At 41.5% G+C, this 18,334-nt stretch overlaps 1 protein-coding gene across 1 annotated transcript in view; it reads right to left on the bottom strand.

Moving 5' to 3' along the window:
- Positions 1-3,716: 3,716 nt before the first annotated feature.
- BRMS1L (BRMS1 like transcriptional repressor) overlaps positions 3,717-18,334 on the bottom strand; it is a 624,443-nt gene continuing 609,825 nt past the window's right edge. The window contains exons 8-9 of the mRNA XM_044074136.1: positions 14,324-14,450; positions 3,717-4,590 (exon numbers count right to left, since the gene is read on the bottom strand). Coding sequence (XP_043930071.1) covers positions 4,473-4,590; positions 14,324-14,450 — 245 coding nt within the window. The 3' untranslated portion in view covers positions 3,717-4,472. The remainder of the gene's footprint in view (positions 4,591-14,323; positions 14,451-18,334) is intronic.

Here is an 18,334-nt window from a genome sequence, read left to right as displayed (position 1 = left end):
CTTGAGAGCTATGGGGAAAAATACGTGTCTGGCACTGAGAAGTGGCAAAGGAGATCGTAGGTAATCTTGTGGGGAGCATTATGGGTAGAGCTCAGCTCGAGAGTTTTTGGAGGGTGCGAGCTGGAATAACAGCAGAGTCAGTTCCGAGATTCGGAACCGAACCCTCAGTCAAGGATTAAGTGAAGAATGGCAACATCAGACAGAATATTTAAAAAGTATATATATTTTTCCACTTACCAACAAGATAACCACTGGGCATCCTACCATGCAGGAAGGGCAGTAGAGTGAGTTAGTGTACCACATATGGGAATCATGTGCACTGCCAGGATGCTGGACAGACACACTAGTTATGCACTCCCATGCATCACACACTACCTGGCAATTGAAGGAATGGCAGCCCTTCCAACTTTGGTACCACTCCCCATGTAGACCAGCAGGGGCTCTAATTCAGCAGGAGACAATCTATTGCACAGAGTACCTCAAGGAAATGTGCCAGCCCATACAAGGCACTTACAGTCCTGGTATGGTCCCGAGGTGACACCAGGAAATAGATGTACTGATCCACACATGCCAACAGATGCTGCGGTATCCTTGAGACAAAACCCTGAGAGATCCCCAATATTTTTCCAGTCTGTCTCTGGAAGGTCCCCGTAATGATTATAGTAAGGGCTATACATACCTTAGTGTCCACTGGGTAGGAAGTCCACGCATTCTTCCTGTGCCCCCCATGGGTCAAACATACCCACTATGACACTTATAATGTCCCTGTCCACTCTAAACCTATCAAGGATTTCCTGATTCAAGTTATAATGAGAAATCCTTTGCTTATACTTTTTCTTATTGGGAGGCAAGCGCCGATGGGTGCAAGCAGCTTTGGCCCAGCCAAGAAAAGCAACTCAGACCTGGAAATCGCAAAGCACACAACAAGTGACAGAATTTTCACTGAATGCAACCCTAACAGATTTACTGAGGCTTCTCTTTATTTAGCGCATTTGCCACCAAAGAGGAAAAGCGGGAAAATCTGACTTTGAATTGCAAATGGTGTAAAAAAAAAATACTTCATTAACATATGAAGGTTTATATCACTCATTTACATCTCATTATTTGCACATTTGCATAAGTACATTTGAGGTCACTGTGTACTGGCGTAAGCAGCTTCTATGAATCATAACTCAGTTTTGCTCGTTCACAAACATCGCTGATAGCCTCAGTGCATTTGCATAACTGACTATAAATAGCAGACTTAATTTCATGTAAATTCTGTGATCATTCTTTCAGTTTTGCTCTGAAGATGTTTGTGCCCTGGAAGACAAAAGCACTTAATCCCTGCAATGCTGTGGTCCAGGCTTGTTATTTGACTGAAGTAGCTATAAAAGTGTATGGTTCCTGCACAGTTTGAAACACTGAACAACAAACTTTCACAAATAATTCCTTTGTAGTCATCAGTAAAACCAAGGGACAAACTAATCTATTTACTGGACTGCAGCTTCCTCAGTGAACAATTTGCTCATAATGCACAGGTAACTTGCAGTGCACTCAGAGGCTTGCACATTGCATCACTCAGTCTTGTTTCACTATCTTGCTCTGATGAATCAGGAGAAAAACTGAATAATCTGCAAAATGAACCCTTTAGAAAAATATTACATTCACTGGATCTTGACTTGATCATTACATTTTAAGTGGGAATCAAATTAAGCAACTATAATTTTTAATATTACTCTCATTTCATAGGTTTAGAATGCATTGGTATGCACAGAACCTAACCTCACCTTAAAACACAGAATGTGGTTTTGTCTTCTACATATGATTATCAGTTATAACTTTGCATTCCTTAAGTAGTATGTTACTAACAACATAAATGACTTTCAAATTGCATTATGTAACAAATTTGGTAAACTATACTGAGCAAAACAAGATTCTGATGTTTTTATTTGTTGGTTAACAAAGTAAGTAAACCTCTTTTGACACTTCAAATCCAACATATGAGAGCAATTTATTGTAGCCAATTAATGAAAACGTGTTAGCAGCTTAGAGAAAACTGGAGTATAAGCAGAAAACCCAGCAGACAAAGGAAAACGTATGAACCTTATACAGGCACTAACCAGGAATCAGGACCGAACTCCAGACTCTGGAGCTGCCAAGCACAGAGTAGTCAACAAAAGTGCTAAACGCCTTTTAAAAAAACACACACACACACACACAAACTTCTGATATATTTTTTATGCCACAGACTAGTTTAAGTTACTCTCAACCAGTCAGATGCAAATGGACTAAAGACATTTTATAAAATCCTTTTTTTTTTTGTTTTAACAAAGCAGCATCAAAGTCACTGGAAATGACCTGGCAATGGAGACTCGGAGATACCATGACTATAACATGGAGTACAAACTAGTCAAAACAGTTCAAGGTAGAAAGTGTATTTAATTCTTAACACCTAGCAAAGGACAAGAAAGGAAACTGCTGATACTCCTAGAAACAACATGCCACACTGATTACTGATCAACAAGGCTGTTATCCCAGGTGAATTTTTTTAATGCAAGCAGTTTATGGAAAAAAGATGCATTGCATAATTATAAGTCATTCTAAGTTTGTTATGAAGAGCTAATAGTCAATTTTGAAAGGCAGATCTTAAGCCCACATTTATGTCTTTATCGCCCTTTCTCACAATAAGCTCCACCATCACCACAAAATGCCAAATTCCTTAGTTAAAATGCCAATTAATGTTTAAAGACATTTGGAACCAACTGGGAAGTACTTCCGAGCATCAAAACATCAAGATGATCTGCCATCTTCCGATGAAGACACACAGCAAATTACTACAGTATAACCATAGTTGAAAAATCTGTTTTGCTTCAATATACATGAGGAAAATCTGTTTTGCCTTATTACACGAGATTTATTTGAAGTATGAATGCTACAACTGGTAGCTGGGCTCACTTAGGGGTCAAAGAACTAACACCAGGATGTCTGCCATACTGAATTAGTCACTCTACTTGGCACCAAAATAACTGTCACTGTAGTCTCTAATATGCCAGTGCACCGCTCCAAGTTATGGCTCCTCAACAAAGGCAACACTGCTGTATGTAGTCCTGGAACAAAAACATAACCTACATAGCACTGCTAACTGTTTAGACTACTACTGCTATTAGCGATGAACAGGACAGACAGTAAATGCCACTCAGCCTGGGGACGAGGATGGGGACTCACACCCATCTACCAAAACATGGTAGCAGGTCAAAAAAAGATACCCACAGTCCCATCCTAATGAAGATTTGACCAATCTGTCTGTACTCTGGGGAGCAACGTTTTTGTAATAAGCAAAAGACATTCAGAAGTTCAACTATACCAGAGTAAACAAAAAATACATTGAAAATACAAAATACAATATCTAGTATTTCTAGAGTTAAAGTGGCAGATAAGATTAAATGCACACTCCCCTCCTGGGTTGAATGAAAAAATGTCCTTATTACCTTTTTTAAAATTAAAACAATTATTCTTTATTTAAAAGAAAATTTTTAAGAATGTAAATAAGGCATTTTTATTTGTTTGTTATTTTTTTTACTTTTGTCTGGCATGTTTACTATTGGCTATGTATTTCCTGTACTATGTGGTTGGGGAAGGAAATGATGTAATTGTTCAATTAGAAAGAATGTATATAGGATGTGAACAGGCAGCATAATGTCATTCTGAAGAAGTCTAATTACTGACGAAAGCGCTAAACGTGTTTATGTTTTTTATTTGTGAGAAGTTGGTATCAGTAAACTTGTTTTTACAACATAGTCTTGCGTTGTTGGACTGATCCTGCTAGCCGTTAATTTTTAAAAAATACATTGACATAAATAATTCTTTGTCAAACTTCCACAATCTATAGACAATAAATGAGCACCAAAACTGTAAAAGTAATCAAGTAAAATTATAAACAAATATGAAAGGGCAGAACAAATGGTGTCAGTCACCACAACCTGTATTAAATTTGTACAATGCAAGTCCTTTAGTCATTTAAAAAACACAAAAAAACAAAAACAAATGCCAGCCATAGGCTTATCATAATGAAGATAAATGCTACAGTTGTGGCTTTGAAATATGGCAATGAAAATTAACTTTCATCAGAGGTAATATGTTCCAACAGTGCTTTTAAGTTATACAATAACAATAATTACAGCCTGTATCTCAACCTCTTTGTGACCAAGTATGACAACTTGTATTCCCAATGGCCATTTTCAGCCCACAGATACTGCACACTTGCCTTACTATTGAGGTAACACTGACATATGGCAATCATGATTACAATCATCACAGATAAAAAAAAATACATAACTATGACTTGTAATACTTAACATGCCAATTAAAAATCTGTAGCAAACCTCTAAAAAGTAGATTCACCACAGTAATACAAAATACTGTCAGTACACTTTTTCTGTTCCTGTACTTTCACTTTGTATGGAAAAGTCAGTTTTTAAGGAAAGTAGATGCTATATATGCTTTATGGTATATTTTCCTTTCTGAAGCTGAGAAATATACAATTTGGACTTGCTTCCATCTTGTCTTTTAAACCAGACTTCATCATGGTTAATAGTTGTAATTATGGCACTGAAAAAAAAAAAAGATAAAATGCATTTAAAGTCACAGTAATAATTACACTATAAAATCAGACCACATATGCAGCATGCAAGGCCTACACATTTTCTCATTTGATTACTGTGACTATTCTGGGTAAAGTTCTGCCGAGTAGTGATACGTAGCCTGTAATGATAAAGTTTGTAAAAACAATGCATATATGCTGAAAGGAAAACTGTTTTGAAATGAAGGAAAAGTAAGCAACAACTAAGAAAAACATTCCATATTTAAAGTTCAGGACAAAATCACTGCTCACTGGCAAACATCCTCAAGGGATCAACCTTGCACGAGAAAAAGTACAGTTTTGTACCTACCATAAATGTAGATGTCCGAACAGAATAGCATCTGCAGTCATAACAACTGGGTTGTCCTGTCGTCAGGCAGCCCTTCGGTCGGCCGGATTCCAAAGTCTGGGTCCAGCTTCGGCTGATGTCGCACTTCACCCGACGTCATCTCTGCTGGTCTTCGGGTATAAAGGCATCAGCTGACGCCATTTTCTTCAGTGTTTCTTGCCCCAGATGCCAGTTGCCCCCTAGTAAAGTCAGTTTTGGAAGAAAAGCCAATGTTTCCAAAACAGTAGAAGGCAAACACAAAAAATAAGCATGTATGTACATATTTACAAACAAATACACCATAAGAGACTCCCCCCCCCATCTAGCTATTAGGAGGGTAAATACCTAGGAGTACCACAGAGGGGAAGGAGGGTGGGTAATCCTGACTGCAGATGCTATCCTATTCGGACATCTACATTTATGGTAGGTACAAAACTGTACTATGTCCTTCAAGGATGCATCTGCAGTCATAACAACTGGGTAGAATACCATAGCCAAAATAGGGGAGGAGGAAGAGAATTATGGTGTAGTTAGGATCCCTTGCAGTACAGCAGTGGCAAAACCTGCTCGGGATCTAGAGTATAGAGGTAAATTATAATGCTTGGCAAATGTATGCACGGAGGTCCAAGTAGCCGCCTCAATAATGTCCTTGGGTTGCCACTCCTCGTAAGAAAGCTGTGGTAGTGGCTGTAGCCCTTGTGGAATGAGGTCTTATGTCTTGTGGAACTGGTTTTCCATGGTAGGAGTAACAGAATCTTATGCAATTTCCTATCCATTTGGAGATTGTCTGTTTGGAAATTGCTTTTCCTTCCCTTCCTGGTGCATAGGCCACTAACAGCTGGTCAGTTTTTCTGTTACCTTTGGTTCTGTCCAGGTAGTAGCGTAACTGTCTATGTACATCCAAGGTATGCAGAAGCCTTTCCCCCCTGTTCTGTGGGTTGGGAAAGAAGGTAGGTAGGTGGATTGCCTGGTTTAAGGACACTCTGGATACCACCTTTGGCATAAATGTAGGATTAGTTCTCATGGACACTCTATCTTGATGGAAGATCAGGAAGGGTTGTACTGCCATTAAGGCCTGGAGTTCTGAAACCCTTCTTGCTGAAGTAATTGCCAGAAGGAAAGCAGTTTTCCATGATAGGTGTTGAAGATCCGCTGTTCCTGCTGGTTCAAATGGTGGGAGTGTCAATTTTTCTAGTACAAAATTTAAGTCCCATGCTGGTAGTGGTGGTTTCCTAGGAGGTTTTACATTCTTGATTCCTCTGAGGAATTGCCTGAGTAGAGGGTGCGAAGACAGGTGGATCAAAGCTGTATTCTGCAGAAAAAGCTGATGCATGTATCTTGATGGAGGAATAGGACAGGCCTGTGTGTAGAAGCTCTGCCAAGTACTCCAGGATGTTAGCAATGTCTATGTTTGACACATCTTTTCCTCTTTCAGCACTCCAAGTGGCAAACCTTTTCCATTTTCTTGCATAGTTCCTTCTTGTTGAAGGTCTGCGGGCTTCAAGTATAATGTCTTTAACCCTTTGGGATAAGTCTGGGTTAGTTGCTCTTAAGTGATGTTCCAGGCAGTCAGTTGTAAGGTTTTTAGGTTTGGATGCAGGATGTTGTAGTTGTTCTGAGTTAACATCAAAGGCATCAGGGGTATTGACCACATTCTCCCCTGAGACATGCTCCTCAGCAAGGGATACCAGTGTTGTCTTGGCCAATTCGGAGCTATCAGAATTATCTTTGGTTGTTCCTCTTTGATTTTCAGCAGTACCTTGTGCATCAACGGAAGAGGTGGGAATGCATAAGCTGTCAGGCCTTTCCAACTGAAGGAAAGGGAGTCCACCTTCCATGCAAGAGGGTGACACGTCCTTGTGCAAAATTTCTTGAGCTGGTGGTTGAGTGGGGATGCGAAAAGGTCTATTTGTGGCATTCCCCATTTGTTTGTGATGACCTTGAAGATGTCCGGGTGTAGCATCCATTCGTGAGCATCCAAGGTGGTTCTGCTTAACATATCTGCTAGGGTATTTTCTTTTCCTGGCACAAAGGTTGCCTGTAACTGGATGTTGTAGCTCAGAGCCATGTTCCAAAGGTCCAGAGTCATTCTGCATAGGGGGTAAGAATGAGTGCCCCCTTGCTTGTTGATGTACCACATGACTGTGGTATTGTCTGTCCTTATCATTAAATGGCCTTCTTTGAGAAATGGCTTGAATTTCTGGATTGCTAGTTGTACTGCCAGCATTTCTTTTTGGTGTATGTGCAGGTGCAGCTGGTCTGGAGTCCACAATCCTTGTATGCACTTGTCCAACATGTGCGCCCCCCAGCCTAGGTCTGAGGCGTCCGTTGTGATGGTCTGGTTCGCTTGACATTTGTGGAAGGGCAAGCCTAGGTTTGCCTGGCATGCTTGGGCCCACCATAGGAATTCTTGTTTCAGGCATGGGATTAGTGGGATTTCGGTTTCTAAGCTGTGCCTGTGTTGAGACCATAAGTTTTTTAGGTACCACTGTAGCTTTCTCATATGCAGTCTGGCATGAGGAATCAGGATTATGCAAGATGCCATGAATCCCAAGGCCTGCAGTACTTTTCTTGCTGTTAGTTTGTTCTGCTTTGTTAATGCCAAGAAGTAAAGAGGAAGTTGTTCTTGTTTTTCTGCAGTCAGGAATGCCATTTGTTTTACTGTGTCCAATTCTGCACCCAAGAATGTTCTTGTCTGGGATGGGATCAGCCTTGACTTTTTTAAATTGACTGTGTATCCCAGGGCTTGTAGCAAGCAAATGACCCTTTGTAAATCTGTTGTCAGCTTGTCTTTGTTGTGCGCTTGTAACAGGCAGTCGTCCAGGTAAGGATAAATTTGGATTCCCTGTAGTCTGCAATGAGCGATTACTGATGCCAGGCATTTTGTGAATACTCTGGGCGCAGTAGATAAGCCAAAGGGCAATGCTGAGAATTGATAATGCTCTGATCCTGCAAGGAATCTGAGGTATCTTCTGCAATCTGGTCGAATGGGGACGTGCAGGTATGCCTCCTTGAGATCTAGAGTTACCAGCCAACACTCCTTGCCCAGCATGGGAAGGAGTTGCTGTAAGGTCAGCATTTTGAATTTTGGGATGATGATGTATGTGTTTAAGACGGACAGGTCGAGAATAGGTCTCCAACTTTTCTCTTTTCTGGGGACTAGAAAGAGTCTGGAGTAGAATCCTTTGCCCTGTTGTGTCATTGGCACTCTTTCCACAGCTCTCATCTTTGTTAGTTGAGCTACCTGTTTTAGAGCTTCTGTTTTTTGAGTTGGAGGTAGGTTTGGCATTCCTCTTTTACCGGTAAGGTGTGGAAGTGGAACCTGTAGCCTTGGTCTAGTTTGTAAAATCCACTTGTCTTTTGTGATATAGTGCCAATTGTTTGAGAATAAGGCTAATTTTCTGCCGAAAGATGCTGCTATTTGCTCCCTGGTAGGCGGTGTCAGAGCCAAGTCACTGTGATTGTCCTGTTGCAGTGGCAGTGGTTGTATCCGTACCTCGGTGATTGTTGCCTTGCCACTGGCGTCCTCTATAGGCACCTCCTCTGGTTTGATTTCTGCCTCTAGAGCGTCTATTCCTGCCTCTTTGAGATTTTAAGGAATCTGGAAAGGACCAATTTTTGGCAGGCCAGTTCCTGCTAAACCTTGGGGGCTGAACCTGTAAGAAGTCTTTAACTGTTTGTACAGATTTTGCCTTTTCTTCCATTTTCTTCATTACCTCCTGAGCAGAGGTACCAAATAGACTGTCCTTGTCCATAGGAGCATCCAACAGCTTTGCTTTAACATGATCTGGCAGGACCTGCTCTTTCAACCATGCATGCCTTCTTATCACTGTGCCAGTCATGGCTGACCTAAATGAAGCCTCCAGTGCATCATAGCCACATTTTAAGGAATGGTTACTAACCTGTTGTATGTTATTTACCATTTCTAAAACATATTTCTTATCTAAAGATTCATCAGAGGACAGTTTCTTAGTTAACTGATCAAGCATAAACTCTTGGTATTGGATCATGTGAAACTGACAGTTTAAAGCTCTAGCTGAGAGAGTAGCAGAGGTGTAAACTTTTTTGCCCCATCGCTCTAAGGACCTGGATTCCCTTTCAGAAGGGAGAGGGTTTTTAGATGAGGTAGAAGCTACTGCCTTAGGCCCCTGGGATATAGTCTCAGGATCTGCAAGTGGGGCCTTGAAAAGGTGGTGATGAGTTTGCGGGACCCTGTAAAATCTGTCTGGTTTGGCAGGGGCTGGAGGTAAAGAGTCAGGTGCAGTGCAAACATCATTAAAAGCATCATCCACAACAGACAAAACTGGAGGAATAGCTAAGGGTCTATGTTGTGGTAAGTGCAGAAAGGTCCTAAGCCTTTTTCTTGAATCTGAGAAATCTTGTCCCTGCCATTGGAATTGTTCCCTCATGGCATGAAGGGTTTCCCCAAAGGAAAATTCCTCTGGTGGAGAGGCAGATGGGATGGATTCATCAGCGTCGGAATCTTCATAAGTAGAAAAAGGAGCCTCTGGCTGGTCTATAGTGACCGAGTCATCCGAAGAATCATCAGAGGACTCTGGCTGAGGTGGCTCTGTCCTAGGTCTCTTTTCTGGGGGCTGAGAGGCCCTGTCCGGATGAGATTGGGATCCCCTAATTAAGGAGATTAAATCCTCTGCCAGAGTAAGCATTTGTGAACTAGAAGTGTGCCTGTGAGAGGGGGCCTTAACAGGCACTGATTTTGCAGTTTTGGCTGCTTTGGCCCTGGCAAAGGCCTTAATAGACATGGCTGCAGGAGGCCTGGCAGCACCACGTGCTGGAGTAGAGACATCCAAAGGGATGGTGTCAGATAAGTCACTAGAAACCGCAATAGTAGGCAAAACTTCAGAGGCGGATTCAACTAAGGTAGCAGGAGCCTCGGTAGTAGTCATGGATTCGGCTGAGGATTGACCGGTTTTCTCGGTTTCGGCCAAAACCGAGACACTCGCGGCTTGCTTAACCGTGGTTTCGGCCGAAACCGCGGACCGCGAGTGTCGGTCCTTTTCTTTGCGTTTTTTAACTATTTGTGTAGTCGGAGGATCCGACGGCATAATGTATGCAAAGTCTGAGCCGAAAAACTGTTCAGCAAACTCCGACCGACGCCTAAGCGTTCGTCGGTTGAAGGAAGCACAGGCTAAACAGGCAGCTACGTCGTGGTCTGGGCCTAAACAAGGTAGGCAGTAAGAGTGGAAATCTTTATGAGGTATTTGTTTCCCACAAGTTAAACAGTTATTCACTTTTTCTGACATTGGCTGAGGCAAGAAAGAGTCCCAACGGGGTACTTAGCTTTTTAGAAGTCTTCGAAGTAGTATTCGGTAGTAGGAATCTCTGGATCTGACCGACCGGCACTTGCGAACAGCTTCTGCTTCGGGCGCCACGCGGCAAGAAAGACTGAAGAAAATGGCGTCGGCTGATGCCTTTATACCCGAAGACCAGCAGAGATGACGTCGGGTGAAGTGCGACATCAGCCGAAGCTGGACCCAGACTTTGGAATCCGGCCGACCGAAGGGCTGCCTGACGACAGGACAACCCAGTTGTTATGACTGCAGATGCATCCTTGAAGGACATCAAAATATATATTTATATCTACTTCAGATACCACTGTATGTTTCTTATGTGGAGTCTTGTCAGGACTATCATAAGAGTCATAGATGCTACAAGACCCAAACTCCTGAGGAATTCCCTTGCAGAGACCAAAGTCAGAGTGGAAAACCCTAGAAACAGATTTAGACCTAGATCATTTTTTTCCTGTGTTAGATAAACTCATTGAACTGAGGTATCTAGCAGACACCCCAGAACACAATCCTGTTTTACGAATTCAAAAAAGACTAGTGGATGTTCTTTGGAATCCCAGCTTGAGTAAGAGATCTCTCACCTAAGTTTGAGATTAATGACACTTTGAAAAAGACTCTGCAAAGTTAAGCAAGCCATCTAAATATGGAAAGATTTAGATACCCAGAAGCCTACAATGAGCTATAACCAGTGCTAGACACGTTATGAACACTCTTGGTGCAGTGGATAGTCCAAAGGGTAAGACAAATAACTGATAATGTTATCCAGACAATGAAAACCTTAAGAAATCACTAAGGATAAATATGGATGTGATAAGTATCTTTCGAATCTAGTGTTAGCAGGAAACTTAAATAAGGAAATTATCAACATAAGTGACAGCATTTTAAACTTGGTCACTATAACAAACTGGTTTATGAAAGAAAAATCCAGAACTGGTCTTAAAGCATTTTCTTTCTTTAACACCGAAAACATACTTGAATAAACCATTCCCCGAACTGCGGAGAAAGAAGTGGCTCTGTTACTCTTGGAGGCAACACATGTTGAAAGACAGGGGGAAATAAAGGCTTCTGGTCTGGTGGATGTGGAATTATCCCTTGGAGAGGAGGAATTTCCTCCCTCTGCCATATGTGACTTTAAAGAACGATTTTCAGAACCCATTTGTGTGAAACTATCTGTTGCCAAAGAAAGAAGTGGTAATTCAGACTTTATAGAAGGACAGAGGTATATTTATATATATATATATATATAGGGTATTGGGGGATGGGAGAGACAAAGCCCCTTAAATAGTCATTCTAACTTGTTGGACTGTACATTGTTTTGGGGAGTTCCTGTATTTTTTGGAACCCCCCCCCCCGCCACTTCTTAAAAATTCATTTACCAGCATTTTGCTGAGACTGTTTATTTTGTTTCTTGCCAAAACTGGATGAGGGGTTAGAGAATCCCTTGGAAAATTTAGAAAACGGCTTAAATCTTTGAGATTCCCTATATTGGCCTACCCCTCTCTTCATACTTTTTGATAACCTTTTTAGTGGGGGAATCAAAAACTAAATTTCTATTCAAAGGAGAATTTAAAATCTCATTTTTCACATAATCAGGGAGTTTGAGAATGCAGACATGCAAACCTTCTCAAAAAAGTACCAGTGGCCATAGCTCTGGAAGTAGTATCAACAGAGTCATACACACACTTTAAACAATGAGTTGTGACCTGTACGATGGAAGAAATTAATCTGAAGCAGAGCTTTCCTGACATAACATTCTTACTACTTTCACAATTAGTCAACATAAACTTTAACTTGTGAGCCTGACAATTAAAAATTCTGAAAATCACAGTTCAGAACCATATACCTTTTTCCCCATATTTATCAATTATTTTCCCATCCTTATCAGATGGTAAAATAAACAGTTTTCCCACATAAAAAATGAATTTTAACTAATTTTAACCTTAGATGAAAAATGTGTTTTCCCATTTAAAAGTACAGTTAAATCTTGTGATAGTCTGTTAAAACACAAACTACTAGAAAAAAACTTTCCTAACCAGGAATGTATATTCAAATAATACATTTAAAACGTGGTAGCTTCTTCCCCAAAGGGCACTTCTTTGCCCAGAAAAGTAACAATGCACACTAACAGGCAATACTCGAAAGCCTGCAGAGGATTCATCTTTTTGGCAGCATGAAAGCTCTGAAGGGCTTGGCACTCAAACCTGTATTTTTAGTCAGGTCAGCTTGAGTTGTCTGAGTGCATGGAAGGTGCCATGAAGCTTTGGAAGCTGGCCTTCTGTTATATCCTTGGCAGAATATAAACCATATAGCTAAAGCTACCACAGCAGTGATCAATATGATGAAAATCAGATAATGCACTGCATAACATAGTAACAGAAATGCCCACAGAGATGCTTCAAAACCTGAATACATGGGACTAAAACAGGATCAGATGGTGTACTGTCACCCAATATTAAAATTTGTTTTCCATTTTATTTTTTTTTATGAACACATGATCTCTGTGGCAATAAAGGAACATTCTATCAGAAAAATTGGTGAACCTGTCAATAAACAGAATGGAAGGAATAAAGCCATCAGTTTGAGAGTGTGAACATACAGATGACAAGAGAAGAGAGTCTGTTGTAAGGAGACAACATGAGGGGAGATTGCAAAAAGAAGGGTGTAGCATTAGAAACCAAAATTTGTCTGCACTAAAAGAGTGACATTAGAATGACTCTCCTTTTCTGAAGACTCACCTTCTGAATAAACGTTGCTATCAGAGGAAATGGGTTAAGTGTAGAGAGCACCCTGAGAATTGTGCTTTACTAACACATCGTGAATCTGTCCATTAATAAATGGGATCATGGAAGCAGATATGCTACACTTGGTGCTTGCTGGGGATACAAAACAACTGTAAACCAGTATTCCTTATTTTGGAAAAATCCTTCTTGATCCAAATGGGTTCAAAGACCACTCAAGCTATAACAGGGCTGTGGTTCATTTTCATTTCTAGACAACTGAATGTGCCTGGACTATGCGCTAACAAGAAATGCTCATTTTTGATGCATTACTCCAAGACACTCATGACCTCCCTACCTGCTGATGTACCAAACCATCCACCTGAATGGAGAGAGAGCTCCAGATGATAAACTCTTGAAAGGCATAGAGAAAGGGAGAGCAGGATTACTTATCTGTAGAACACTGATGTACAAATAGGAGCCCTTGTATGGCCATGTCAGTTCCTCACAATGGCCAACCCAAGGGCAGACATGTCTTGAGTAATCATTGCTAGCGGACTCTCTCAGGTTACAAAAATCTTTCAATTGGCAACTGGTTTGGAACATATCACCATTGCACAAGACTTTTGCAAGCTGCAGATAATATGGTTAGGTCACCCAAGGGCTCATTCTCAAGTGGAACTTTATGTGCAGCACCATGACAAAAAGCTGCTGCTTTCAGATCCACAGCCACAACCTGTTGTTGGAAAGTGCTTCTGTTACATGTAAATGTACAGATTTGGATCCTCTCTGTGGAAAACGTCCAAATTCTGGTAGTTGGGAAACAGCTTACAAATGCTACAAGTCAGTGAAACTGAGACTTTAAAAAATTCATGGTTATTTCCCAAGGAACAAGTGAGGCAGAGGGGCCTCAGACAGGAGAAGCCGAGACTTGCACAGTTTGCTGCAACTCCCAGAGTGAAACAAGTGAGGCAGAAACTCCTGCCATACAAAAAAAAATCTTCTGATGGCAGCTACTTGCAGCTAGCTGACTTAAGCTGGGAAGCGATAATAAGAATTTTTAAGATTAAACAGAAAGCAAAACAGAAACGAAAAGTGGTGCTACAAAAGGTATATGCAAAATCACATTACATGGATTTAAAGTGGTCTTAAAATGTATTCACTCTTTCACTCATAAAACTTTAATCTTAAAGCAATGGGCAACTGCAGCTCATCAGACAAGATGTGCTTCACAAGTGGAAGCAAAATTTTAAAGCTATGGAGGACAACTCAAGCCATCTGCTTGTATTTGAGACAAATCATTATACTGCTTTACTGAACTCAATGTTAATTTAACATAAGAATTCACCTCGTAGGGAGCTCATCTTTCTTGTCAATACATATCGTCTGCCCACGGCCATACCACTCTCCATCATAATGCAATCTTCCATCTTCTGATCTTGCAGTATGAGGATGTTTTTCTGTTTTTACAGGTGCTGAAAAAGTAAAATGATGTGAACATATATATATATATATATATATATATATATATATATATATATACACACATACACACTACAGCTTTAACAAGCATGTTACACTATCAATATTAAGAAATAAAAAGTATACTTAACAGAAGAAACTAACACAAACAAAAGCAGTATCTTCTAACTCACCTTCTGTTTCCTGTCAGCTAGGGTACTTTAAAGAATTATTCAAAGAACCTTGTCTTTATGAAAATTTATTGCATGAACAACTGCTTCCTGAATCGCACCCAAATGAAATTAATCTCAGTACATAATCTTTGTCATACATAACGTAGTTCTGGACTGCTGTGTATGGAAGCACCCTTTACCTTTACATAAAGTACCACCCCAAGGGGTTAGTAAATGAACCAATAAAAATCCAGGTCATGAGTTTCTTACAACAAACATCCAGCACGATTCTGACATTTACTTTATGAAACTACAGTATATACACATTTTAAATTATTTCATACAGTAAGTGTTCTACTATACATTTTTATTCTGATGACATTCTTAGTTTGGTGCGATTCAACAAGAAAGATTAGCTGTATAAGAATTTACTGCAGATCAATATTTGTGTATATACCTATAAGAAGCTATCCAAGGGCTTGCAAAAGTGAATAAATACTGAGCACATGTGAGCCTGACTGCCATTTTGTAATTAACTGTTGAGATGTAAGCATGTATGAATGCAAGCTCTGTTAACTAGTTTGTTTGTATTTAATGAGGCTGCTATCCATCCTAATGTGTTTCTATGTATTAAAGCATCTAAACGAAACCCCAAGCCTTCTTGTTTTATGTATTAGAGATGCACAAACAACATTTACCATAACGATAGATGTCCTTCTCCTCTCTGTTGCAGTATTCCTGACTTAAGAGAGGTGCCTGCCAAGGCGACGACCCAACGTCGGCCAGTATACCAAAGTCTTTTACTACCTGAGGTGCACGGTACGTCTGACATTGGCCATAAAGGAGATGTACGCATGCACCACTCTCAGAACTGAGGTCCCAAACAGAGAGATGGTCTAAGGGAATGAGAATCAGTGCATCCAAGAAAGGCAAGAGGCGGGGGAAAGGAGGGAGGGTTGGAATACTGCAACAGAGAAGAGGACATCTATAATTATGGCAAGTTCTTACACAATTCATCTATGTCCTTTTTTCTGTTGCAGTATTCCTGACTTAAGGGAGAATACAAAAGCTCATGAAGAAAGGGAAGAGGAAGCGGCAGAGGAATTTTCAAGGAAGCCATGGAGAATGGCCCTGGCAAACCCTGCCCTGGATCTAGAGATGGAATCCAGCTTATAGTGTTTGGTGAAGGTGTGGAGAGAAGTCCAAGTAGCAGCCTCTAGGGCAGAGTTTGTATCCAAATCCCTGAGGAAGGCCCCTGAAGAAGATACTGCCCTGGTAGAGTGGGCTTTGAGCATGGGAGAACCTTAACATGGCGGGCATAGCAAAAGGCAACAGATTTGGATATCCGGTTAGAAATGGTCTGTTTAGACACAGGCAATCCCAGAGCCCTGGGATGGAAAGACACAAATAATTGGTCTGTTTTCCTAAAGAGTTTAGGTTTTATGCAAGTAGAACCTGAGCTGTCTGTGTACATCCAGGGTAAGCAGGATCCTCTCATTACTGTTCTGGGGAGAGGGAAAAAAGTTGGTAGGTGACTTGCCTGATTTAGGGACAATTTACTGAGAACCTTTGGTATGAACCAGGGACTGGTCTGCAGGAACACACTTTCTTTGTGGAAGGACAAGAATTGGGGGGAGAAGCCATAAGAGCTTGTAACTCTGAGACATGCCTGGCAGACAGAGGTAATGGCCACCAGGAAGATTGTTTTCCAAGTGCAGTGTTTGAGTGAACTAGAGGAAGCAGGTTCGAACGGTGCTCGAGTCAATTTCTCTAATACAACGCTGAGGTCTCAAGGTGGAGCCACTGTTCTTCTGGGGGGTCTGATATGAAGGATACCTTTGAGGAACTGTTTAGCTTTGAATCTGGAAGCTAAGGGAGGATTTAGTGGCAAACAAGCAGAAATAGCTGACAAATGAGCTTTGATTGAAGAGTATGCTAATCCCACATTAAGCAATTCACACAGACAGGATAGAATCATAGCGCACCTTCAATAGGTCCTGGTCCTAGCTAGACACCAAACAGAGAACCTCTTTTATTTGCAGAGGTAAGATTTTCTAGAGGTAGGTTTCCTGGCCTCCTGTAACACTTGAAAGACATCCTCAGAGTAAAGGTGTCTGAATGATATTAGGGATCTATCACCCACAGAGTTAAATGGAGGGTTTCCAGATGTGGGTGTAGGAGTTGGCCCTTGTTCTGTTTTAGCATGTCCACTCTGTGGGATAAATTGTGGTGAATGCCCTTGGCTATGTGAAAGAGAAGGGGGAACCAGTGCCATCATGGCCAGTGGGGAGTCACCAGCAAGACTTTTGGCTTTAACTGTTGGACTTTCAACAGGACTTTGGGGATAAGTGGAAGGGGAGGTAATGCATACAGGAATTTCCCCTTCCATGAGATTGAAAGGGTGTCCACTCTCCATGCCTGAGGATGGTATTCTCTAGCATAAAACTGAGGAAACTCTTTGTCCATGGGCGAGGCAAACAAACCTGTCTCTGGAATACCGCACTTGTGGACAGTGTCTAATAACACATACATGTGAAGCATCCACTCATGGACTTGTGCCCTGCATCTGCTTAGGGTGTCCGCCATAGTCTGATCAGTGATTTGAATGTTTGCGGGGCAAAAATTACTGCCCTCATTTCTCTCACATTTGTGAGATCCTTCATTTGGGAGGGAGACCACTCCCCTTGAACCATGTGGAGGCCTACGGTCACCCACCATGCCATGTCCAAAGCATCTGTAAATAAGGTCTGAGTAGGTGGTAGAGGGGGAATGGAAAGACCTGGATTTAGAGACAGTTGTGAGATCAACCACTGGAGCTCCTGCTTTAGACATGGGAGGAGCGGAAGAGATGTTCTAGAGGGTGGGCATGCTTAAATCATACTGATTTGAGGAACCATTGAAGTTTCCTCATGTGAAGCCTTGTCAGATGAAGCACTGGGATGATGGAAGCCATCAGGCCCAAGATCCTGAGGAACTGTCTGGCACAAATCTGATGTAGTAGGAGTGTCTATGCGAAGATTAGGGAGATCTCTTGTGCCTTGGAAGGTGGGAGAGACACTAGTATGCTCATAGTTTGGAATCTGCAGCCCAGGAAAATCAGATCTTGGGGTGGGTCCAAGGAAGATTTCTTGAAGTTGATGGTAAATCCCAGGCCCTAAAGAATAGTAATTGCTATTCGGAAGGATTTTCTCAACTCTGTCTGAGAAGAGGCTTGGATAAAAGGGTTGTCCATGTATGGGTAGCTTCAGAACCCTTAGAGCCTGCAAAAGGCTACTACTGGGACTAGACATTTTGTGAAGACTGTCAGGGCTGCAGACAGTCCAAAAGGCAAAGCCAAGAACAGACAGTGCGAGGATCTCACAGAAAATCATAGGAATCTCCAGCATCTCTGGTGAATGGGGATATGGAGGTAGGCATATTTGATATCTACTGAAGCTAGAAAAGCCTGCGGAAGGATAAGAGGAATTAGTGCTTGTAGGGTTAACATTTTGAATGAGGGGACTATGAGGAAATCGTTGAGATGAGAGATCCAGGATTGATCTCAAGGGTCCTTTCTAACTGGGAATGAGGAAAAGGTGGGAGTAAAAGCCCCTTCCCTCTTCCCCACTGGGGACAGGTTCTATGGTGCCCTGTTCTAGAACTGGCAGGAAAATGGGAGCTGATTTTTTGGTGGTAGGAGAATTCCTCTGAAGGCAGGCATCTCGTGCCAAACCATGAAGTACCCC

The sequence above is a fragment of the Protopterus annectens genome, chromosome 6.part0 (genome assembly GCF_019279795.1).
Source record: "Protopterus annectens isolate FY-2018-M chromosome 6.part0, PAN1.0, whole genome shotgun sequence".
Taxonomy (NCBI): domain Eukaryota; kingdom Metazoa; phylum Chordata; order Ceratodontiformes; family Protopteridae; genus Protopterus; species Protopterus annectens.
Note: the sequence above shows the minus strand (reverse complement) of the source record. Positions and strands in the feature narration are given on the sequence as shown.